The sequence below is a fragment of the Oryctolagus cuniculus genome, chromosome 11 (genome assembly GCF_051225735.1).
Source record: "Oryctolagus cuniculus isolate XC-2025 breed Fujian yellow rabbit chromosome 11, ASM5122573v1, whole genome shotgun sequence".
NCBI lineage: Eukaryota > Metazoa > Chordata > Mammalia > Lagomorpha > Leporidae > Oryctolagus > Oryctolagus cuniculus.
The window spans coordinates 60783848-60809055 of NC_142877.1; the positions used below are offsets into that span (position 1 = coordinate 60783848).

The 25208-nt window shown below is 41.1% G+C and overlaps 1 protein-coding gene across 1 annotated transcript in view; it reads left to right on the forward strand.

The window, feature by feature from the left end:
• The window catches only part of LOC149123498 (uncharacterized), a 132704-nt gene extending 107849 nt beyond the window's left edge, over nucleotides 1–24855 (forward strand). Inside the window, exon 4 of the mRNA XM_089307422.1 lies at nucleotides 24629–24855. Coding sequence (XP_089163548.1) covers nucleotides 24629–24762 — 134 coding nt within the window. The 3' untranslated portion in view covers nucleotides 24763–24855. The remainder of the gene's footprint in view (nucleotides 1–24628) is intronic.
• Nucleotides 24856–25208: the final 353 nt, after the last annotated feature.

Consider the following 25208-nt stretch of genomic DNA (forward strand, 5'->3'; position numbering starts at 1 on the left):
CCAAAATGTTTCTTCATGGAGGCAGTTCCTCTTTGGCAGTTGCAAAAGGGTTTTTATGAACCAAGAAATAGGCACTCATTATACTAGCCCCTCAATATTGTTAGAATTTATTGTACTTAGTTTTGCATGGATTGAAGGCCTAGTAAAACCACTTGAGGTGTTCATTCTACAGGAGTGGTACAGTCTTTCCCAAGCTGGTGTCCTGCTATTTTCAGAGAATTCGCAGAGGATCAGAGAAGAGCTTGTCATTGTCCCCAAAAGGATCCAGAGGACACTGTGCTGTAACTTAATGGGGAGGAAGAATGCAAGCAGCTACAGCAAGAATATGCCAGGGAAGCACAAGATATGGAGCCTCTGGGGTTTCTACACAGTGGGGCTCAAACCCTGGCTTTGTCATTGACTGGCTCTGACCCTGGGAAAGTCACTTAAACTCTCTAAGCCTTCCTTTGCCCATCTGCAAAGTGGGCATGATGAGATGGTCCCTATCAATGGGGGCACTGGGAGCCCAGTGTGTAAGTGACTCTCAGTGCCCCGGCACCTGTTCCCTATAGGTTGGCTTTCAGTTTCATGCAAAGGCAAGATCCTAGTTATTTATAGAGGAAAATTAGTGGAAAAGTAAATTTTGAGTAAAAGCTTGGACTGTAGAAGTAGGCGGTGCTTAGATCTTTGATAATGCCCATGACCTGCATAATACAGTGATGGAAAATGCCTTCACTGAATGCTCAGTAAGCACTTTGTAAGCTCCGTGTGTGAGCTGTGTGATTTGTGAACCCAAACTCTAGCACTGTTTTAGTTGCCTCTATGAAAGCGTAGTGTCCAGACTGTAAGGTGGGTGCAATGATACCACCATAGTAGATGACATCTGTGGCATTCTGAGCTGTTCCGGATCTGGGACATATTTTAAGAAGATGATGGACACATTTAAATAAGTTGACAAAACTGTCAGATGTTCTGGCTATTCATGTCAAATAGAAATGTTTAAAGGAACAGGGAATTGGTTGGTGCATGTGAAACTAAAAGGAGACTTGATTTCTGTTTTGAAAAGCTGAAGGGTTGATGGTAAAAGAAAGATTTGCCTGTGTGCAGTGGGGCAGCAGGTTAGACTGCTGTCTGCAGTGCTGGCATCCTATATGGGCGTCAGTTCGAGTCCTGGCTGCACCTCTGCGGATCCAGTTTCCTGCCAATGTGCCTGAGAAAGCAGCGGAGGATGGCCCAAGTCCTTGAGCCCCTGCACCCCCGAGGGAGACCTGGAAGAAACTCCTGGCTTCAGTTTGGTCCAGCCCTGGCTGGCTTTTGCAGCCATTTGGGGAATGAACCAGCAGATCGCTCTCTCTCTCTCTCTCTCTCTCTCTCTCTCTCTTTCTCTTTACCTCTTTCAAAAAAAAAATTAAAATAAATCTTAAAAAAGTCACACAGAGCACAAAGTTCAGATGGCCCTCTCTACAAGCTGGGGACTCCAGTACCCTGTCCCTGGTAGATTCACATATAACTGTAACATGTCGGTAGGAGATACAGGGGAGGGCGTTCTTACCTGGACTTGGAATTGTTAAGGAAATAACTTCTAGGCTGTTCCAGCTCTTTGATTTCACAACATAACAAACATCTTACAAAGACAGAGAGAAGGGAGAAGTCATGAAGCTAGTGAGATCCCCAGTGCTTCCTGAGATTCATGGAAAATCTCTGGAGAAGTAGGCTGTCTTGCACTGGGTCTCAGGAATTGGGAGTCTTGACCAAAGAGGCTGTGTCCAGATATAGAAAGGGGCGGTCAGTTGGTGGCTTTATGCATCAGGTGCTCAAAGTAGAATAAGGGCCATTGAGAAAAAGTGGCTGCACTTTTCTTCCTGCAGCCTTTTGATAGTAAGTGACTCATCTTTGTCTCTAAGGATTTCTGAAGTCAAGAGTATTCACGATATTAACATCAAGTTTCTTCACACTGGTTGGATGACACCTGGAAGGGATTCTATGAAGTCCTTTAGCCTACTCCCTCAATTCCTTAATAACCACAGGGCACATTCTGTTTCTAAAGACGATTATGAAGACTTGGGAGAGCATCCTGTCTCTATTCTTGACAGCCACTCTTGTCCTTCCTGGAGAGGGAGATGGGAAGGAATTGAAGAGCACCGCTTTTGAGATCAGACAGGAAAGGCCTTCTGGAGAGCAGTTCTGGAGACTTAGTGCATTGTCCGTTAGCGGCTCCGTCCTCATCTCTGACATGGGCTCAGTAATGGTGCCCACTTCATAGATGGGCTACAAGGACTGATGAAGACAAGAGATCACAGAGTGCTTGGCATAGTGCCTAGCCACTGCAAGCCCCCAGTGAATGCTACTTATCATAGTGAACTTTATACTGGTTGTTCCTGGGCTGTTATGCTAGAAATAGCAAAGATAGTCAACAACTTTAGCACATTTCAAATAATTATTATTGGTATTAAGCATCGTTTAATTACACAAGGGAAAATTAATTCAGAATCTGTGGATCTTTATTGAAAATACTTACTAAATTTAAGAGCTCTCTTAGAGCTCTTCAAATCATTGACATACTTATTAAATTTTAGTACTCCAAAGGGTAAAATGATGGGCGATATTTATTTGCAGACTTTCCTGGAGGGTGCTTCTGTATTTAGAATTAAGTTGTATAAAATAATAATTGAGAAACAGTTACAAGTTATTGACACCACACTCGCTGTAAATAGTTACCCTGATAACTAGACATGAGAGCATGAAAGTACTGTGTCTTAAGAAGTTCATGTATCTTTTTTTATTATTTTTTGACAGGCAGAGTGGACAGTGAGAGAGAGGACAGAGAGAAAGGTCTTCCTTTTGCCGTTGGTTCACCCTCCAATGGCCGCTGCAGCCGGCGCACTGTGCTGATCCGATGGCAGGAGCCAGGTACTTATCCTGGTCTCCCATGGGGTGCAGGGCCCAAGGACTTGGGCCATCCTCCACTGCACTCCTGGGCCACAGCAGAGAGCTGGCCTGGAAGAGGGGCAACCAGGACAGAATCCGGCGCCCCGACCAGAACTAGAACCCGTTGTGCCGGTGCTGCAAGGCAGAGGATTAGCTTAGTGAGCCGCGGCGCTGGCCAAGAAGTTCATGTCTCTTATGCACTTATCTCCAAGCAAGGAAAGAAAGCATCGGATTTCTTTAATGATTACTGAAAATTTGTATCAGACAGCACTGTCTTTGCAAGACTGACAGAAAAGGGGTCCAAGAGATTCTAATTACATTTATGTTAAAAATTTCTTACTTCCTGTCAATCATGTAAATTACTTCTTGTAAATGACATAACACAATGGTTCTTTAGCCCTTGTATTACAATGTACTTAATTATTACAGGAGACTATATTTTACAACAGTTGATAATTTAAAGAACTTCTATGGATCACATTATATTGTATTTGAAAAAAAAAGTTATAATACTGTGCTTTCTAACCTTCCACCTAAAAATAATACACACATTTAATTGAAACTCATCTATAATCAAGCAGTAGAGGAATTAAAGACAAAAATGGAGTGTGTTATGAAATTTCATGCCCAAAATTACTTTGTGCAGGCCATTAATATTTATGACCAAACTGTCCTTTGATGTGCATTAATAATGTACCTTGGGATTACACAAAGAATAACTCATAAATATTCTGGAAAAAGGGAGGAAGCCATAATTAAATCACAATAATTAACATGGATATTGGGTTATGATTTGAATGAATCACAAATTCTTACTATACTGGTTGATATTGACTTTTCCATGAGATTCACAAGGTTGAGAGTCAGCAAATAGAAGGTGGAGTTGTTCGGAAGTAATAGGTTTTCCCAAAACCTGTGCTCATAGTAAACATGAATTTGTCACTGAGAAGGTAGATTGTGCAAAAAATTATATATTCACTTGTTAAATATTTTTAATATTTAAGTTATCTATTGTGGAGGACAAGGTCAATTTCTTCAGTAGAGCTCCAAAATATTAGTCCAACCAAGTTTCACTGGTGTTTTGTTTTTTTTTTGCTGACTTTTAAGATGAAAAATTTAAAAAACCAGGTATTGCTTCATTTATTAAGAAATTAAAATAATTTAATATTTAATGCTTCTGATGTTTGGGGCACCTTTAATTTTCAGGCAAAGCAGTTTTGTTGAGACTAAATTTATTAATAATTAAATTTTTCTTCTGGACTTGAGAGCCTTCATTGTGTATGGCTGTCATAGAGACTATATTGAACTACTGGGCTCCCGCAGAAATGTGTTATCAACAAACTGTAAATGTTAGCTGGAGTTTTAATATTTAGGTATGAATCTTTGTCCTTTCTGTGATGTGTGCAGTGGTTATTTAGCTGACCCCTCGATCAGCTCTCCTTCTGTTTCTCCTTTCTCAGAGTGGCTCCAGCATTTGACTCAATCACTGGGATTTGATGCCTTGGTTCCTTCCTTACTCCCTCTTCCCTAACAAAAACACAAAGTCCTTCTACTACCTCAGGTTCTCTTGAAATCCTCCATCTCCCTCCATATTCCCTACAATTACCTTAGGCTGAGCCTCTGTTATCTCAGGGGTTGGCAGCATTCCTGCTTCCTCCTGTATTGACTTTTTAATAAAAAGATTTATTTATTTAGTTAGTTAGTTACAGAGAGGGAGAGGCAGAGGCAGAGAGAGAGAGAGAGAGAGAGAGGAATTCCATCCACTGGTTCACTCCCCAAATGGCTGCAATGGCTGGAGCTGGGCAGGTCTGAAGCCAGGAGCCAGGAGCTTCTTCCGGGTCTCTCGTGTGGATGCAGGGGCCCAAGGACTCAGGCCATCTTCCATTGCTTCCCCAGGCCATAGCAGAGAGCTGAATCAGAAGTGTAGCAGCCAGGGGCTCTAACTGGTGCTTTGATATGGGATCAATGTTGCAGGCAGCAGCTTGACTCGCTGCACCACAACCCCTGCCTATTTTTGAGTATCTTTTACATCTGTAGGGATTTAGCTTGGCACAACCATAGCCATTGTGGACAAAACCACTATCCTTGCCTGGAGTAAATCCTATGGGCAAACAAATTTGTTAATATAACCTGCCACTCTTATGTGACGCTCTAATCTGATGCCTGGGATGTTTCATAAAATACTGAGGTTTCTTTAAAAAGCCCAGATGTGTTCTGATTATCTGTGGGCTATTTTGTCTATAAAATCATTTTTCTCCTGCCTCGTGGCACTGAGATTCATGTCTGACAGCTGCTTGAGATCACACCTCTGTCCCTAACTCTGCTCCGTAAATTTGACTTTGTGTAATCTTGGATTTGGCCTTTTGCTCCAGCCTCATGGTCCCTTCCATCTTCAGAGGCTGGTTCTTGTACACTGGAATTTTCCAAAACAACCTCCTAGAGAGGACTCGGCCAATATTCTGGCCTCTTAGTGTGTTGGCCATCTCGTCTTCTATGAGTATTTCTCCCATTCTAGTTCAATCAGAAATCTCTCCACTTCTGAAACTTCAAAACCATAAATTATACATCCTATTCTCTACCCGATACGTCCCATCTCCACTTCCGCCTCAATCGCAGTTCTTCAAAGACACTGAGTGCTTTAATCAGTTTTCTGTCTATCCCTCAGCTCTCTCTTGCCTTCATTTGCCCTACTCATGCTCTACGGACCCTTTTAATTATAATCATACAATTTTATATAAATGAATCATTATGCCTATACACTGGCAAATCCCTGCCAAGTTTAGCCTTCTACCATGTGTAAGTGTTTGCCTGCCCAGCCAAGGCTTGCTGTAGAGAGGCCATAAGACAGGCAGGTTGGAGTAAGTGTAAGTCTTCGATCGACACTGCTGTGGTCTCAGTGCTTGTGTCCCTCCGGAATTTATGTAGGAACCCAGCCCCCATTGTGGTTGTATTAAGAGGTGGGCCTTAGAGAGGTGATTAGGTATGAGAGCAAGAGTCCTCATGGAAGGGTTTAGTGCCTGATACAACGGGTCTGAGGGAGCAACAAGAAAGCGTCATCTTTGAAGAAGAGTGAGCCCTCACCAGACACTGGACTCTGCTGCTGTCTTCACCATGGACTTCCCAGCCTCTGGAGCTGTGAGCACTAAGTTGCTGTTGTTTATAAGTAACCCAGCTTAAAGACTGGCATTATGGCACAGTGGGTTAAGTGGCTGCTTGCAACTACAGCATCCCTTATTGATGCTGGTTTGAATCCTGACTGCTCCACTTTTGGTCCAGCTCCCTGCTAATGCATCTGGGAGAGCAACAGAAGATGGCCCAAGTGCTTGGGCCCCTGCCACCTTTGAGGGAGACCTAGATGGAGTTATAGGCTCCTGGCTTCAATATGGCCCAGCCCCTGGAACTGTGTCATTTGGGGAGTGAACCAGAGGATGGAAGATCTCTCTTTCTTTCTCTAACTCTGCCTTTCAAATAGATACATCTTTAGAGGATAAATTATTCAGCCTAAAGTATTTTGTTATAGCAGCCCCAGTGAACGGAGACATTGCCTCCAGTATAGACTCAACACTGGCACACCATTCTGGGGCTTTTCTCTAGTAAGCCCATTCTTCCGCTTGGCACACACATTCGTTTACATCTGATCATTCTCAAACTTCCACTGAAGACCTTGCCTTAGGTCCATGGAGAAAACAAAAGTAATCAAATAAGAACTTTATCAGTATTTCCTCCCAAGCTTCCATGTCTTCGTTATTTTTTCCAGAAACAGTGGAAGTTTGTTCTTTCATCCACTCAAGGACTTACTGTCCATGTGTGCTATAAGCCTTTTCCTCCACTCTTATCAAGGGCCCTGCCCTTTTGCCATTTCCTCTCTCTCCCGTGCTATCAATTTTCTCCTCTCATTTGGTTCATTTTCATTCATTCACAAACACGCTTGACTTTGTCCAATTTTAAATAAATCCTTCCTTGACCCCACGTACTGCTTTAGCTGCAAACCATTTTCCTTTGCCAAATTTCTCCTAAGTGTTGTCTATAATATTCTCCTCAAGCTCATCTTTCATTTATTTGTTTTAAAATTGTCAACTAAAAATTATCAACTAATGGCTACAATAAGTGAGAACTCTTATGCTGTTTTACATGAGCTTATCTAATTTGCAAATAGTCCCATTAGGCAGTATATATTGCTAACCGAATTCTACAGATGAGGAGACTGAGAAACAGAAAGTGACAGGTTAAGATATGAACAGTCTGTAAGGTATAGGCAGTCCATCTCTGAAGTGTGTACTCTGAACAGGGAGGTACAATCGCCTCTCAAGTAGAACGTTATGCACAAAATCTCTCCCTACCTCTGAACAACTCTCCCCATACCCAGAGGCCACCATTATCAATAGTTTAGAAAGTTTCCTGTCTGTTCATGTTTTGATACTTTAAGGAATTATATATTCAATCACCAGTGATACATAAGGTTTTCTATGTGTTTGCATAGTTATATAATTATCCATAGACTTACCATATTTATCACCCAGCTTCTTGCTTCTGTCACTTGGTATTCTCTTTTGGAGATCTATTCTGTTGTCAGATAGTTCAAAATTAATTTATTTTAGCATTTCTGTACTATTCAATTACACATACATGTCACAAGTTACTCACTTAAGTTGTTTGAAGTTTTTGGTGGCATCACAAAGGTATAGCTTTAAAATATCCTTTAAAGTATTTAATAACAGAGTGTTTGGTATTTTTCCTCTGTAATTGATTCTTTAGAATTTGTTAACATTTCTTTAGGTTTTTATTTGTGTAAATGTATAATGTATATACTGAAAGGAATGTATATTTGACATCCGTGGATGAAGAATTCTCTATATATCTATTATTTCAAGTAGTTTACTGTATTTTAAAATCTGTGTTTAATCTTCTGTACTTGATCTAATAGTTTCTGGAAGAAGTATATTAAAAAGCTATAATGCTAAGTAGATAGATGAGTTTTCTTTTGAGTAATGGGCAATATACTATGGTTATAAACATTATTCTTGGATGAACCATTCAATTTTAAAATACAGTCATTTCATAATGTCACTACATTATTTTTTACAGTGTACAAGTAGCAGATTCATTAAAAAATTAAATTCTAGGGGCCCAGTGTTATGGTGCAGCGGGTTAAGCTGCCTCCTGCTGTGCCAGCATCCCATGGGCTGTTCCACTTCCCATCCAGCTCCCTGCTAATGTGCCTGGGAAAGCAGCAGAGGATGGTTCAAGTGCATGGGCCCCTGCATTCACATGGGAGATGTGGAAGAAAATCCTGTCTCCTGGCTCCAGCCCAGCCATTGTGAGAATTTGGGGAGTGAAACAGCAGATGGAAGACCTCTCTGTGTCTCTCCCTGTGTCCCTGAAACACTGTCTTTCAAATAAATAAAATAAATATTTTTTAAAATTAAATTTTATTATTATGTGTTCTTGTCATTAGGAATAATGCAGGAAGGGGAAAGAAGTGTAATAGTGGGGCAAAGAGACAGACATTTAGAATTTCTCCAAACATGAATTCTGGCCCCTGGCTGTAGAGGTCTGATTTCAGGTCTCAGTTTAATTGTCCTTGCTCTAGCACAATGTCTACAGCGTTTGAAACATGTGATATTCACATTTAGTTTCATCAAGAAGTCTTGTTTTACCAACCAGCTGAAATGTGCGGGTATGTCACCAATGCTAGGAGCTTCCTACCACCCATCTGCATCTTGTGGTCCTTGTCTCTGTCCCTGAGCCACCCTGGTTGTCTTTGGGTAGAGACGTGCAGATAGCTGTGAGGGGGTGAAGGGGCCACGCACCCATGGTAAAGAGTCTGGCCACAGCAGTGAGGAGTAGTGATGGCGATGCCCACACCAGCACAGTAGAAAGTTGCCAAGGAGTGGCAGAGTTCTTGATGAGCTGAAGTGGGAATAAAAATTCTGTTATTACTCTAACAGTGATATGGTGTTTTATTGTGTGAAAGTTGGTTTTCTTTACTAGCTGTTTGTCACGGTAACATTTTAATAGAGAGAATTACTCCCATTTCACTGGCAAGGTAAACAAGATTCCCATATGTGAGCAAGTTACCACTGTCACACGGTTGTGAATGGGGTGTAAGGCTTAACTCATTCTTGTGCTTTACTTCATTTTTTTCAACTCCATCTAAAATGTTTTAAAGTTAGTTCTATTTATTTTAAATGGAGAGAGAGGGGAAAGAGAGAGAGAGAGAGAGAGAGAGAAGAGAAGAGAAGAGAAGAGAAGAGAAGAGAAGAGAAGAGAAGAGGAGAAATAATCCTCATCCACCGATTCACTCCTCAAATTCCCACAATTGTCATGAGTGGATCACACTGAAGCCAGGGGCCCGTAGCTCCATCCAGGCCTCTCACCTGGGTGTCAGGGCCCCAAGTTCTTGAGCCATCACCTGCTGCTTCCCATAGTGTGCATTAGCAGGAAGCTGGAGTCAGGCGCAGAGCCAGGACTTGGATCCAGGCATTCCAAGCACCAAACACCCACCCCTGCCTTTAAAAAAATCAATGCAAATAGTCCTTACTCAAATTAACCATAGTTTATGAAATGATCCTGAAAGAGAAACAGAAAGGAAATCACTTTACAAAGCTTCATTTTAGAGGAACGAGGCATTCTGCTGAAGCTAATTGTCTAAATTAAGGGCATTAAAAATCCTTTTTATGGAAAATTTCCAAACATGAATTTTATCATTTTCTGGTTAATTTATTCTTTTATCTGTAGGAACAGAGTGCCTCATAGATAGAAGTTTCTAAGTAAGTGTATATGCGTTATCACCGTAAACAACCGCTATTGCACATGAAGTCCTCTCTGATGCCTGCAAACCTCTTTGCTTCTTTCCTGAATGACTCAAACTGATCTCTCTCTCTCTCTCTCTCTCTCTCTCTCTCTCTCTTCCTCTTTCACTGAGTTATTTTTGTATTCACCCTTGCTGTTAGGGTGTTACCTGTTGCATCTTTGCATTTAAAACAATATTCCTCATTCCCCTGCTAATTTGCTATTTGTAATCTTTTGTGGTCTAGGAAACAAATATTCAAGTTATCTGAATGCAAGTAACATACTTTATTTCTTCTGTTTTTACTGTGATTTCATTTTTAGCACTGAAAGGGAGAGTTTAATTGGTTTGCATGAGTGTTAGGACACGGAGGTACAGTAACAGATGTGCTCAGGTTGGATCGTGGTAGACCCAGTCCCTGATGGATGCTTTAAAGTCTGGGCCTTGTTTCTCCTTGGGAGTTAAAGTTATGACACCAGAATATGTGATCAACTTAACCCTGAATTATATTCTGTCTATATGTTTTAATCAGAAGCCTAAAGTCCCTGCAGACTTAGCTCTGCAAGTCACTGAGTTTGAACTCTGTCATTGTGTCTGACTACTCATGGAATATTAAAGCCTCGTTGAGCTCTAATTGTAGAAAATATGAGCCAAACTGTGTAAGTGGGAATTTCAGAAACTGTTGAACTATGGGAAGGAGTTTTCATTAGATTTGAACAGAAATATGATAGATTAACAGTTATTTATGAGAGAGAGAGGGAGAGGGAGAGGGAGAGGGAGAGGGAGAGGGAGAGGGAGAGGGAGAGGGAGAGGGAGAGGGAGAGGGAGAAAGAGAGATTCCCCAAACACATGTGATGCTTGGAGCTGGAGCCAGGATCTGGGACACAGTCCCGGTCTCCCATGAGGATGGAGGAACTTAGTCATTTGAGCCATCACTGCTTTCTTGAAGGGTCTGCATGGTAGGAAGCTGGAGTCAGGAACCAGACCTCAGCACCATGATGTGGACTGCAGTGTCTTAACCTCTATGTTGGGTGTTTACCCCAGGAGAGATGTTTTGAATTCAGCTGTTATGCTTTAAAAATGAACAGACATTATTAGTGGCCAGGGGATCACTGTGTCACAAGTTCCATTTTATTTCACGATATCTCCACTTATGTCTAAAGACAGGCATCTCAAACAATGATTCCAAAATGGCACTCTTTTAATTTTGCCCTTCCTCTCCAACCTACTCTCCCCCAATCTTATGTTCCCTAAGATAAGATAACCTCCAGCCACCGGTTGCTCAAGCCCCAACTTAGAAGCCATTTTCAGTTTCTGCCATTGCCACTTCTCCCATAAGCAATCCCCCAGCAAGTCCTATTGTTTCAATTTCAAAACAAAAACAAAACAAACTTCTGAGTTTTTTCTTCTCCCCACCTCCTCTGCTACAACGTTGGAATAAACACTCTTCTTTCCTCTGAGCCAGCACAGCCCTCTCTCGCACCGTCCTCCTTGCCTCCTAGGCAGTCTGGCTATGGAACGTGAGCCTCTCATCACCGTGGGCTGCTGTCTCTCGTCTGCTTCTCACAGCACTTAGGATAAAGCCCAGTCTCTTCCATTGCCGTTGACCTTGGGAACCCGGAGCTCGTCACAAGCCTCTGTGAGACATTTCAGTGAAGTTGTGTGCAAGGCACAGTGGAATGCTGAGGGTCAGGAAGTGTGCCTAGCGAGTTCACTTTCTGTGAACTTGATACGAAGGGGAGCAGAAGGGGAGAGGCACAGAGAGGTCGTAAGTGCTAAGGGAACCTCCAAGTAGGTTGAGATTCCAGCAGCAGAATGATTAGCGACTCTTAAAAGAAGGGGAGCTGGATGTGGGGTACTTACAGTGTACTTTCAAGGGAGACTTCTTTGACCTGAAGAGTGGCTTCAGGTCCTCATCTCTGACCCATCACCAAGAGCCCCCTAGGGAGGAGGAAACCAGTCTACACTGGCAGATGCCCTTGTGGTTCCTGTCTGACTCATGTCCGGTATGTGTCTGCCTGACCACTGTGCTGGCACTGGGAAACCCACTCTTGTGTTCTTCACAGCGTCTCAGGGACAATCTGGCCTAGGGTAGTCCTGGTTCTTTACATGGAAGGTGCAAGTTCAATCTTCCACCACAGGAGGAGATACATTCAAAGACTGGACGGTGCTGTGGGAGGGCAGGGCAGTCTTCCATTCACGGAAGGCAGGACTGGGGGTGGGGAGGAGAGGGAGAGAGAGAAAGTTACATACCTTCACTTGCATCTTTTTCTATCATTTACGCAGATGCACCCTGGTGGGATGTAGCAATGTGGGAAGGACAGCAAAGAATGAATTGCTGGAGGCAGCAATGGCTGCCATGCATCTCAGAGGCTGTCTGCCACAGAACGCAAAAAGATTGTTTTCTGCATAAAATGAGTGTGAGAGGAAGGGGAAGAAGTTGAGATGGAGCCTGACTGATGGCCCCAGATTTCTTAGTGAAGTGGTGGGGGCGCAAAGCCACTTCTGGAGAGGGAGAAGCGGGGAGAGGGAATGTGCAGAGGGAGGCTTAGGCCAGGAGTCAGCCTTCAGGACCGTGGGGCAAAGTGGCCCTTCGGTGCGTGGAGTGGTCAGCTAGACTGGAGAGCTCAGCTGAAATGGAAAAGCAGGAACCTGGGGAGCATCCGCGGGCCTGGTTGTGTGGGTTTTCTCCCTCAGAGGTAACAGAGCAGAAATGGCAATCTCGGCTGATTGGTGTGACCCCAAATGGGGCTTCTGTGACAAGGCTGTGACCCAGGAGACAGGACAGTTGTGAAAGCTGCTGGGGAATGGTTGAAGACGTAATACTTGATGGAGCAGGAAGAAGGGCTTGAAACCAAGGAAGCTGGAAGGTGGGGAGAACTCGGAAGGGTGAGGGAACATAAGGTTTAAGGTGGAAGTGAAGGTGAACTTAGAGGGGCAGGGGGAGGCTGGGATGCAGGAGGTGGTGATTAGAGGTGATTTTGGAATTCAAGATGTTCCATTTTGTGAATGTGGGGAAGTGTTCAGGAAAATGTATTTAAAATAAATTAGCTTTTTAAAAGTGAGATTTGTATATTCCATGCAATGTGGAATTATTGGTTGGTTAGTCAATCACTACGTGTTTGTTGAACATTTACTGTGAATCTACAAATGTGTCAGGCTCTGTGGGTAATAAAAATCAATGGGAGGAAATGGCACTGTGGCACAGCAGGTTAAAGCCCTGGCCTGTGGCGCCGGCATCCCATATGGGCACTGGTTCTAGTCCCAGCTGCTCCCCTTCAGGTCCAGCTCTCTGCTATGGCCTGGGAAAGCAGTAGAAGATGGCCCAAGTCCTTGGGCCCCTGCACTCAAATGGGAGACCTGGAAGAAGCTCCTGGCTCCTGGCTTCAGATCGCACAACTCTGGCCTTGCAACCATTTGGGGAGTGAACCAGTGGATGGAATCTCTCTCTCTCTCTCTCTCTCGGTCTACCTCTCTCTGTTACTCTGTCTTTCAAATAAATAAAATAAATCTTTAAAAAATATCAATGGGAGTGCACCTTCTGCCCCGAAAGGCTCTACCACATGATCCTTTTATTTACCAAAGGATGTTTCACTTTATACAAGTATCCATCATGTATCTTATGCAATAATAAACACCTTTCCATGTGGGCATCTGATGACGGAATCTGACCTGTACAAATGGGTCCTGTAGACCAGATAACAGATACACTGTGCAGAGTAAATGCAACTCCTTCCTCTGTGCTCTCATTTGGAGAATAGCTCAGAAAACTACCTTTTGATAAAAAAATATTGTTGGCAACTGAGTAGACAGTGGTTCTCAGCTATGAGTTCCAACTAGCAACACAGGTGCCACTGGGAACTTAATAGAAATGCAGGCTGGGGACCCAGCCATGGTCTACTGTGTCAGAAATGCTGGGTCTGAGGTCTTGCAATCTGACCTTTCCCAAAACTTTCCCATGACTTCTGTGCCTGTGAGTGTTTGAGAACTAGCATAAGAGGTATCAAAGCAGCAAAACAAACCCACAAATAAAATGAGAGGCCTCTTGCCCCATTGGGTTTCTGTTTTTACTTCTGGATTACTGACAAAAGCCCTTTTAAACTTTGTCAGTAGATCTCAGTGAAAGCAGAATATTGTTTTAATGCTGCCATTACTTACTGGTATATTTAAAAACCATGGGTTTCTTATAACCATCTCACATACAGTTTTCACCAAAACTTCACGGTGTAAAGTTCACCAAAGAAAGTAAAAGTCCTAATCTACAAAGAGTTATTTCTCTTTATAAGGCATATTTGTAATAGCTGAAATTAAGATTTAGGGTTTTTCTTCTAGATAACGAATTTGTCTATTCTATCACTGAAAAACAATTTACTTACTCTGCCCACAAGACATAGTTGAAAATGAGATAGTATAGAAAATATAGTCTGTTATTAACCACTCAACTTTTTTTTTTTTAAGATTCATTTATTTGTTGGAAAGTCAGTTACAGAGAGGCAGAGGCAGAGGCAGAGGCAGAGGGAGAGGGAGAGGGAGAGGGAGAGAGAGAGAGAGAAGTAGAGAGAGACAGATCTTCCATCTACTGGTTCATTCCCCAAACGGCCATGATGGCCAGCCGGAGCTGGGCTGATCTGAAGACAGGAATGAGGAGCTTCTTCTGAGACTCCCACGTGGGTATAGGGCCCCAAGGACTTGGACTGTCTAGTACTGGTTTCCCAGGCCATAGCAGAGAGCTGAATTGGAAGTGGAGCAGCTGGAGCTTACACTGGTGCCCATATGGGATGCCGGCACTGCAGGTGGCGGCTTTACCTGCTATGCCACAGCACTGGCCCCATCACTCACCTTTTTGATAGTAGCAACTATTTGAGTGTACTTCTCAATATATAATTCTTAGATATACTATTTTTCCTAAAAGATTGTATAAACACAAAAAATGAATTTGTCAAATTTCAGGTTTCTAAAACAGAAGAACATTTTATTCAGCAATGTTGAAGAAGTAAGGCTTTGATGCAGATTAAATTTTTGACTTATATTTGTGTATTTTGACTATTGCTTTTTACATTTTTATCAATGAAATTGAAAGCTTGAATAGTCTAAATTTCAATTTTTCATTACTGCAACTGTCTTAAATACATTTAATAACCTTACTGTAACTAAATAAATGTTTATTGAGTGTCTACTATTTTCATGTGCTGTATTGGGTGGAGAAGATGGATCAAAGATGAATGAGTTAATGCCTATTCCCTTGAGGGGTTTATAATCTAATGTAACAGTTACTTACAAAAACAAGTAACTACAAGTCACTGAATTGAAGAACATATTCCTGAGGATAACTGATAGTCTTAGCTTCATTTTTGCCCCTATTAAAAAAAATTTTCATTCTATGTTAGTTGGGACTCAGTTGGTTTGATGTGACAAAGAGCCAATATATACTGACCTAAACACAAAGAGGATTTGTCATGAACACAAGGGAAGGTTGGAATCAAGGACTGAATGATTTACAAAACCTGTTTGTGTTCCTGCCTTTTCTGTTTGCTGATGAGGGCAGCCCTGGGTGATGGGATCTGCTTATGCAGAAAGCACACGGACTGAGAACGCGGGAAGGGAGTGATGGTGAGGAGCAAGTGGAGGTCAGAAGGGATTCCGAGAGCCAAGAGAAGGGACTGCATGACCCGGACTAGCCACAGGGAGGCGGTTTCCAAGTCCATGCTCACTCCCATACCTCATCAGCCTCTACGTGGTCAGAGCGCTTTTCCTTCTGCACTTACTTACCACAGTTCTTAGCATTTTTACTTTTCGAGTCTTGTTTCACCAACAGAGTATTTCCAAAAGCATTGAGGATCTGAATAAAAGCATTTAAAAATGCATTCAGCCATCTTGACATTTTTAAATGGTCTGAGATTTGATGGTATAGAACTCAGGGGGCTTCCATAGCCTTAGCAGCTCATGACAAGAGCCTAGGGTGGTTACTGAGGCCATAAACAAGAGTGTCAATTTGTTAAGTCAACAACAGGAGTCACTGTGCACTTACTCCTCATGTAGGATCTTTGTTCTTAGTGTGCTGTACATTGAGATTTAATGCTATAACTAGTACTCAAACAGTATTTTTCACTTTATGTTTCTGTGTGGGAGCAAACTGTTGAAATCTTTACTTAATGTATGCTAAACTGATTTCTGTATATAAAGAGAATCGAAAATGAATCTTGATGTGAATGGAAGGGGAGAGGGAGTGGGAAAGGGGAGGGTTGCGGGTGGGAGGGACATTATGGGTGGAGGAAGCCATTGTAATCCATAAGCTGTACTTTGGAAATTTATATTCATTAAATAAAAGTTAAAAAAAGAAAAAAAATTTTAAAAAATAAATAAATTAAATCCAGAAATTCTACATGTAGTGCTTTCAACTCTTTATCATGCATTTCACACATGGATATTCATAGTTGAGGGTACATATCTTTAACATTTTTTCTTAAGTGCATTGCTTGGCAATGTTCCCACACCAGCCTGGACTACAAAGCGTGTAATTACAGCTCTGTAACAACTGTGCTGGCTTTGTATTTGCTGAATGTCAACTGTTCATATCTCTGAGCTTGAAGGGTTACATTTGGGTTTTCACAAATGGCATTTCTTTGTAAACCACCTTCTTCCTAGCTGCTTAAAAAGACCCTAGCCGGGGCCGGTGCTGTGGCATAGCGGGTTAAGCTGCCGCCTGCAGTGCCTGGCTGCTGCACTTCCGTTCCAGTTCCCTGCTAATGTGCCTGGGAAAGCAGCGAAAGATGGCCAAGTACCGGGCCCTAGCACTCACATGGGAAACCTGGAAGAAGCTCCTGGCTCCCAGCTTTTGATCGGCCCAGCTCCAGCCATTGCGGACATTTGGGGAGTGAACCAGCGGATGGAAGACCTCTCTCTCTCTCCCTCTCTCTCTCTGTAACTCTGCTTTTCAAGTAAATAAATAAATCCCTCCCCCCTCCCCCCAAAAAAGACCTGTTATCTGCCTGGCTTCCATGTTTCCTCCTCCCTCTGATATTAATATTAACTTGAGATAATGTAATTTTCTTAAACTTACCCCCAAATACTTTGCAGGGCTTTTTATTTTCCACAAGTCTGCATGATTAGTAAGACTTACTAGACTGAAATGGAAATGGTAAATGCAGTGCTTCAGGGCACCTGGGAAAAGCCAAATTTCAATCCTTTATCACTAAAGAAAATGAACCTTATTCCAGGGAAGGGCTGAGTAGATACTGTCAGTGGTGAGGTGAGAGAGAAATGAACTATGGAATTAGAATTTAAAATTCACAGCATGGATCTGAATATTAGAGGATAACTCATATATTGACCCTTCTGATGTTTAACAGAGAGAAGCATTCAATTTGCATTTCATTAAATATTAGGAATCCGGTAGAGGAACTAGAATTTTTCCTCATAAAAAAACCCTCAGAAGATTACCTTTGAATCACGTATTTTAAGAAATTCTAGTACATCCTCCAAATTTTAATGTAACATAATGTTTCTTATTTACAAAGGCTCTAATAATTGAGAATTATAATAAAAAATCAATAGCAACTACCTTGGTGTTGAAGTTATTTAGCTTTCATCAGTGGTCATAGAAATATTTTCCGTCAGATTTAGCTCATGAACATGGAGGATTCATGAGGCACATTTCTTATTTAAATAGACACAGTTTAGGGCTGGCGCTGTGGCATAGCGGGTAAAGCAGCCGTCTGCAGTGCCGGCATTCAAAATGGGCACCAGTTCGAGTCCTGGCTACTTCATTTCTGATCCAGCCCTCTGCTATGGCCTGGGGAAGCAGTAGAAGATGGCCCAAATCTTTGGGCCTCTGCACCTGTATGGGAGACCCGGAGGAAGCTCCTGGCTCCTGGTTTCAGTGCAGCTCTGGCCATTGCAGCTATCTGGGGAATGAACCAGCAGATGGAAGACCTCTCTCTCTCTCTGTCTCTCTCTGTCTCTCTCTCTCTCCCTGCCTCTGCCTCTCTGTATCTCTGCCTTTCAAATAAATAAAAAAATCTTTAAAAATAAATAAATACATAAACATACACATTTTTAAAGAGCAATGTTTCTGATGGCATGCAAATAGAATATTAACTAGTAAAAAAGAAGAATATTAACTAGTATAACTTATTTATGATTTCCTTGTGTATTTTTTTTCTTTTCTGTTTTCCTTAATTTTTTAAAAAACGAAGAGATCATAGAAGTTTTTCTAGGTGATTCAATGATAAAAAACTATTATTGCCATTCCAATTTTTGTTCCTGTGTTCATCACTTGGTATCATTGATAAACTGACACTCTGATAACAACTATAATTTTAAATGTAATTAAGTTGACTGTCAGAATCTATGTAAAGTTGGAAAATTTAGTAACAGCATTTTTACACTTATTATATTTGTGCTTTATGTTTGCCATATTTGGTGATTTCTCTCATTCAAACTCACTTGTTCTGTGTACCTTAGCTGACAGTAATGGGATATGATAAACAGATACAGTTCTTGTTACTCCACTTATGACCAAGGGTTTCTTCTCATTGACCTCAATAGCTACAGAAGGACATTAGAGAAAGATGACCTAGTGTGTTGAGCAATCTGAAGGATGTCTACAGGGAGCTTTATTTTTTCAATTATTTTTGTGAGAAAATGGAATTAAAGGATAAGTTTATTAAAGGATAAGAAATTTTGGAAATCTATGAAGAGTTTTAAAATAATATTCATTTTCTGTGAACCTTTTATATAATTTTAAAATAAAAAATTTAACAGATATATAAAGATTATGTAATATTTATGGGGTACTATGTGGTGTGTCATTACATGCATACATTGTACAATCTGGGTCAATATATTTATCCTTTTAAGCATTTAGCAATTCTTTCTAAAAAACATTCAAAGTCCTATCTTCTGAGTTTTTAAAAAATATAGAAATAGGGACTGGCACTGTGCTGTAGTGGGTTAAGCCACCATTTGCAATGCTGGCATTTTATATGAGTACCAGTTCAATTTCTGGTTGCTCCACTTCCAATCTAACTCCCCACTAATGTGCCTGGGAAAAGGAGAAGAAGATGGCCCAAGTGCTTGGCCCTGTGCATCCACAAGGGAGACCCTGGCTCTAACTTTGGGCTGGCCCAGTCCTGGCTGTTGTGGCCATCTGGGGAGTAAACCAGTAGATAGAAGATCTTTCTGTCTCTGTCTCTCCCTATCTCTCTAACTCTGCTTTTCAAATAAAATCAATAAATCTTTAAAAAATATAGAAATATACAGCACATTAATATTACATGTAGTCATTCTACTGTACAATAAAACCCCAGAACTTCTTATTCCTATCTAGCTATAATCCAGCACCCATCAATCAAAGTTTCCCCATCCCTCCCTCTTCAATTCCCTCCCCAGCTTCTGGTAACCACTGTTATATTTTTAATTTCTATGAGATCACCTATTTTTTAGATCCTACACATGAAAGAGATCATATTATATTTGTATTTCTGTGCTTGGCTTATTTTACTTAACATAATGATGTCCCATTCCATCCACACTTTGCAAATCACAAAATTTCATCCTTTTTAATTGCTGAGTAATATTCCATTGTATGCATATATCACATTTATTAATTTTTAATTTTTATTAAAATGATTGAGATAATTTTTTAAAGATTTATTTATTTATTTGAAAGTCAAAGTTACACAGAGAGAGAGGCAGAGAGAAAGAGAGAGAGGTCTTGGTCTTCCATCCGATGGTTCGCTCCCCAATTGGCCACAATGGCCGGAGTTGCGATGATCCGAAGCCAGGAGCCAGGAGCTTCTTCCAGGTCTCCCATGAGGGTCAGGGGCCCAAGGACTTGGGCCATCTTCTACTACTTTCCCAGGCCATAGCAGAGAGCTGGATTGGAAGTGGAGCAGCCGGGTCTTGAACCAGTGCCCATATGGGATGCTGGCACTTCAGGCCAGGGCATTATCCCGCTGCGCCACAGAGCAGGCCCTGAGATAACATACTTTAAATTTACATTGTAATCAAAGGTTTAATGGCTTCACTAAATAAAAAGTTTAACAACAACAACAACAAAGTGAAATAGAAAACTGTAGTCCAGCAGGAAAGCAGGCAAAAGCTAGAAACAATAATCAAATGCGAAGATGCTCAACTTCACTCATATAAAGTAAATTTTGAAAGTCACAAAATCATTAAAACTGTAGCAGTATATAATTCCTATCAATTTGTTTCCAAAGATGTAAAATGAAATTTGGCAAAACACTGATTGATACACACAGGCATTGTGTAATAATCAATTGATGCACACATTCTTTTTTTTTTTTTTTAAAGAATTTGAGCTCCCACATATAAGGGAGAACATGCAGATTTCCCTTTCTGTGTCTAGCTTATTACACTCAATATAATGTCCTCTATTTCCAATCATTTTGCTGCAAATAATTGAATTTCATTGCTTTTAGTAGCTGAATAATATTCTGTGTGTGTGTGTGTCTGTGTGTGTGTGTATGATACATATACCACATTTTCTTAATCCATTCATCTGATGACGGGTATCTTGGTTGATTCTGTATTTTGGCTATGGTGAACAGTGTTGCTATAAATATGGTGGAGAAGGTATTTTTGATACAGTTCATGCCTTTTGGTTATTTACACAGTAGTGGGATTTTCTGAATCATATGGGAAGTCTATTTTAGGTTTTTAAATAAATCTCCATACTGTTTTCCATGATGGCTGCCCTAATATACATTTGCACCAACAGTGAATAAGATTCCCCTTTCTCTACCTCCTCACAAGCATTTGTTGCCATTTGACAGGGATGAGGTGATATCTCATTGTGGTTTTGATTTGCATTTCCCTGATGGCTAGTGATGAGTATTTTTTCATATATTTATTGGCCATTTATATTTCTTTTTTTGAGAATTGTCTGTGCCCATTTCTTAACTGGATTAGTTGTTTATGCACTGTTTAATTTTTTGAGTTGTTGATAAATTCTGGATATTAATCTCTTGTTGGATAAGTTGCTTGCAACTATTTTCTCCCATTATGTCATATTATTTCCTTTGTTGTGCAGAAGCTTCTGTGTTTGATATAATCCCATTTGTTTAGTTTTGCTTTTGTTGCCTGTGCTTTGGGGGCTCTTATCCAAGAAGTTATTACCTACATCAATGTCTTAAAGTGTTTCTCCTACATTTTCTTCTGGCAATTTTACAGTCTCAGATCCTAGCTGTATCTTGAGTTGATTTTGTATATGTTGAGAAGTAGGGAGGTAATTTCATTCTTCTACATTTATACATCCAGTATTGCCAGCACTGTTGAGGAGACTAACCTTTCTCCAGTGTATGTTCCATGCGTTGGTGGATAGACACTTAGATGATTTCCATTTCTTGGCCAATGTGAATACTGCTCCAATAAACATGGGAGTGCAGAGGTCTCTTTGACAGATAGATTTCATTTCTTGGGTATATATCCAGAAGTGGAATTGCTGGATTATGTCACATCAGTGGTGTCACAAACTCTTCTGGCCATGTTTAAAGAGGGGAAAACTTAAATATCCTAACATACCAATATTAACAAAAATAATCTCGCTCTTCCTTTTATTTTTGTAGGATGAAATTAAAGTATCTTAAAATCATGAGAGTTTAAATCCTCAGGGTGAGAGATAACATTTAGTAGAAAATAAAAATAAGCAAAAGTATTTTAAAAACGCGTTATTAGAATCAATGTAGATTTAGGCTTACTCATTACTGAAGTGAAAAATATTAAATTATTGTGTGGAATTTCATGGCAGTATCTCAAAGTCATGACATTTTTGTTTGATGTGCTGGGCCTAATTTATATGTAAATATGGGCTCTGTAGTATTACCTGGGCATTTAAGTACTGCCATAATGGTTTATTCAGGAAACTGATGCATATCTCTGCTTCAACATTGTGCTGGAAAGAACTCAGTAAAATGAATTTGAGTAGATGTATTTTGAAAAATAAAAGAATCACAATGATTTTTGAAAGCACTCTGGTTGAAATCTGTGTACCAATGCGTTGGGATGTGTAATTATAATTAATTTTTAGTGAAGCTACTTTTGAACCAACTCAGGAGTTTTGCAGGAGAACTGGTAGGTGGAATGAGCATATCAGAGAATTTTATGGTGATATGGAGTAGTTTGTTTCTTAAATAAAAATTATTTATTTCAAACACAGTGAAAGGTGAGAGGAGGGAAAGTTCTTACATCCACTGGTTCACTTCCCAATGGCTGCAACAGCTGGGGCTGGACCAGGCCTAAGCCAGGAGTCAAGAACTCCGTCCTGTTTCCCACAGGATGGCGGGGCACAGTACAGTACTTGGGCCATCTTCCCCTGCCTTTGCTGGCACACTAGTAGGGATGTTGCATTGGGACTGGAACCAGTATGGGTGGCTGGTTGCAAATGGAGGCTTAACCCGCAGTGCCACAGCTCCAGTCTGACATGAAGCCACTTCTCTGTGATAGGGTACAGGAAATGCTACCTCTAAATATGGCATCTTGGCATACTGTGCATTTAAACTGCAGGAAACTGAGAAAATCACAGAAGACCTTTTCTCTTTCAGACCTTCAGGTGACATGTGCGTATTTGGAAGGAAGGAATGTTCCAGAAAGTGATCTAGTATGAACCTGAGCAAACAGGCTTGGGTTAGTTCTCCATGGCTTATTACCATTGTATCATACGCTCTTTTGTCAATTGTTCTATGCAATTGTCCATTCTTCATCAAATCTAAACAAAAAAAATACATAGTTTTTTCTTGGTCTTTGGATCTTCCTTTCTGAAGGAGCTCATGGCATGTAGAACTTTGGTTCTTTGGTTACATAAATTTCTTACGTTTTTCTCTTGTTAATCTGCTGTTTGTTACAGGGGTTGTCATGAACCTTGCAATAGATGAAGAAATTATTACTTTTTCTCCCTTACACCTACATAGAGCCCTACTATTCTGTATAGTAACTCCAAAACCGCAGACGTCTGGCAGAATTGTGACCAACTTATAACAGAAAAATACAGAAGTAGAGTGATGGTGTCATTGGTGGCAGCCAGCTTGCCTCAGTTCTTTTCCCCTGATGGAGTAATGAGTTAGAGCTCAGAGGGATGAAAGTAGGGATAAAGCAAAGGTGACTGAAGTACCTTCCATGGCAGGAGTGGGGGTGTTGAGAGAAAACGTGGCAACATTTCTTCCTGGTTTGAAGCTTTTATCCCTAAAGTTTTAAGGTGTTGACTAGTGACACGTCCATGATGTTCATGATTGACATTTGTGATTGACATCTGGGAGTTGCGTATCTTTGGGCTGGCTGTGCATGTGGGTATATACTAAATTTTCCTGGCTTGGCTGACCTCCCAAACTTGGCTGAGTTTAATCAAGGCACTTTAACCACAAGTTAAAACGCAAAGTGGGTGGTCTTGGGTGGGTCCTGGTGGAGACCCAGGTCCTCAGTTTCACCCCTGTATGGGGGTCTTAAGGAGCCTTCCCAGTTGCTCGTGTCTAGTTATCTGCCAGACAACGAAACTAGTCAGCCGTGATCCCTGGAGCAGATGCTGTGCACTGCAAAATGTAAAGACCCAGATCAGCCTGCATTGTGTGGAAAATTTGACTTGGTTCGATGTTTCTGGACCATTTGGATCATGTGCTCAGCCTGTGGACTCCTGGTGTTCTGATGTTCCCATTTCTCATCACAGCCAATTATCACCTCCTGCTGCCCATGAAAGCACAGGTTTTGTTCAGTAGCAAAAGACATGGCCACAAAAGGAGATTTTAGGGTAACAGAAATCATCCATTTAGCTGACGGTGGTTTTGAAAGTGCCCTGGATGAAAAAACCATTGTTTTGCATCCACAAACCTGATATCACAAATCTCAGAAATGCAATTCTGTGCTAATGGCCCAATGATTTGCATCTTCAAGAAACAAGACATAATATTTTTGTAAGTCTTCTTCTTGGTTACCTTATCATGACTAAGAGCAACCATATGCATTGGAAGAGGCCACATATAGAGTTGAAATGGAAGTTGCCTTTGTACAATCAAGAAATCTAAACCTGGGAATAAAAATGACATCTGTGCCCTACATGTCACTCAAATACAAAGGAGTAAGATTCAGAAGTTAGAGCGATAGAGACAAGTATTTCAAAAGTAAAGTTTGAATGGAAATATGAAAAGCCAGAGGGACAGTGTGACCCTGGATAGTTGTATTTAACACATACAGCCTTCCATGGTGGCTTCTGAGAATTTTATCTGTGGGCTGCAGGCTGAAGGCAGAGAGCTTTGGAATTCAGATCTAATCTTCCAGGCCTGTGATTTTGGGGGATGACTGAGGTGCTAACCCTTCTAGGGTTTGGATTGCCATGTGTGCGTTAACGAGGATTGTATTTGCTGTCACATTCCCACATGACACTCTCCTCTTTTTCCTGAGAAATTAGAAGTGGGAAATTTCTAATGAAATTCCAGTCTCTACTAAATGTCCATTCTGGGCTGAAGCAGCTTAAAAAACTCCAAATGTACCTAGCAGACAACTGAGGGCTAGCCATTATTCTAGGATTATTTGGCTAAATGAACGTTCTACATGGGGTTCATTTTAGAGAAACCAAGGAACCCCATGGTAAAAACTAAGCCATTAGGAATGATTCCCAATGATGATCCATTGGAGAAGAAAACAAAATATAGCTGAAATTAGGCAGGAGGATCAAATTTAACACCTGCCTTATTCCCAGGAGTTGTTTGTGAAGTTGAGCACCCCCTGCAGGAAAGGAAAGGAAACAAAGTGCTTAACTGATCATGTGATGCTACTGTGTGGTACCTTTCTTGGTTAAAGTGGCCATGATGATTGTGATTGTTGCACTAAGACTATTGTTTGGATTGAGATTTTTAATTTCAGCCTGAATTATCTCAGGTTAATGGTTAATTGTTTTATTTTTTAAAATTTATTTGTGAACAGAGAGAGTTGGAGAGACAGAGACAATCCCTCCATTGGAACGTTCCTCAAATGCCTGTAGCAGATTGCGGATGGCTTGGAGATCTGGAAACTCAGTGCAGGCATCCTATGTGGTTGGAAGAAACACGATTATTTGAGCCATCACAGCTGCCTCCCAGGGTCTGCATTAGCAGGAAGCGGGAAGCCCGAGTTGAGATGGGCATCAGTCCCAGGTATTCTTATGTGAGATGTAAGCATCTTAACTACTATGCTACACTTCCACCTCTGGTTAAGTATTTTATTTTTAGAATGTTTATTTTTATCTATTTAAAAGAGAGAGAGAGAGAGAGAGAGAGAGAGAGAGAGAGAGAGAAATCTTCCATCTGCTGGCTTACTCTCCAAATGCCCAAAATAGCCAGGGATGGGCCAAGAGTCAGGAACTCTATCCAGGTCTTCCACATAGGTGGCAGGGACCTAAGCACCTGAAACATCATCTGCTGCCTTCCAGGTGCATTAGCACGAAACTAGGTTGGGAGTAGAGTAGCTAGGACATGAAAATTGCTGTTCCAATATGGGATACAGGCCTTAAAAGTGGCAGCTTAAA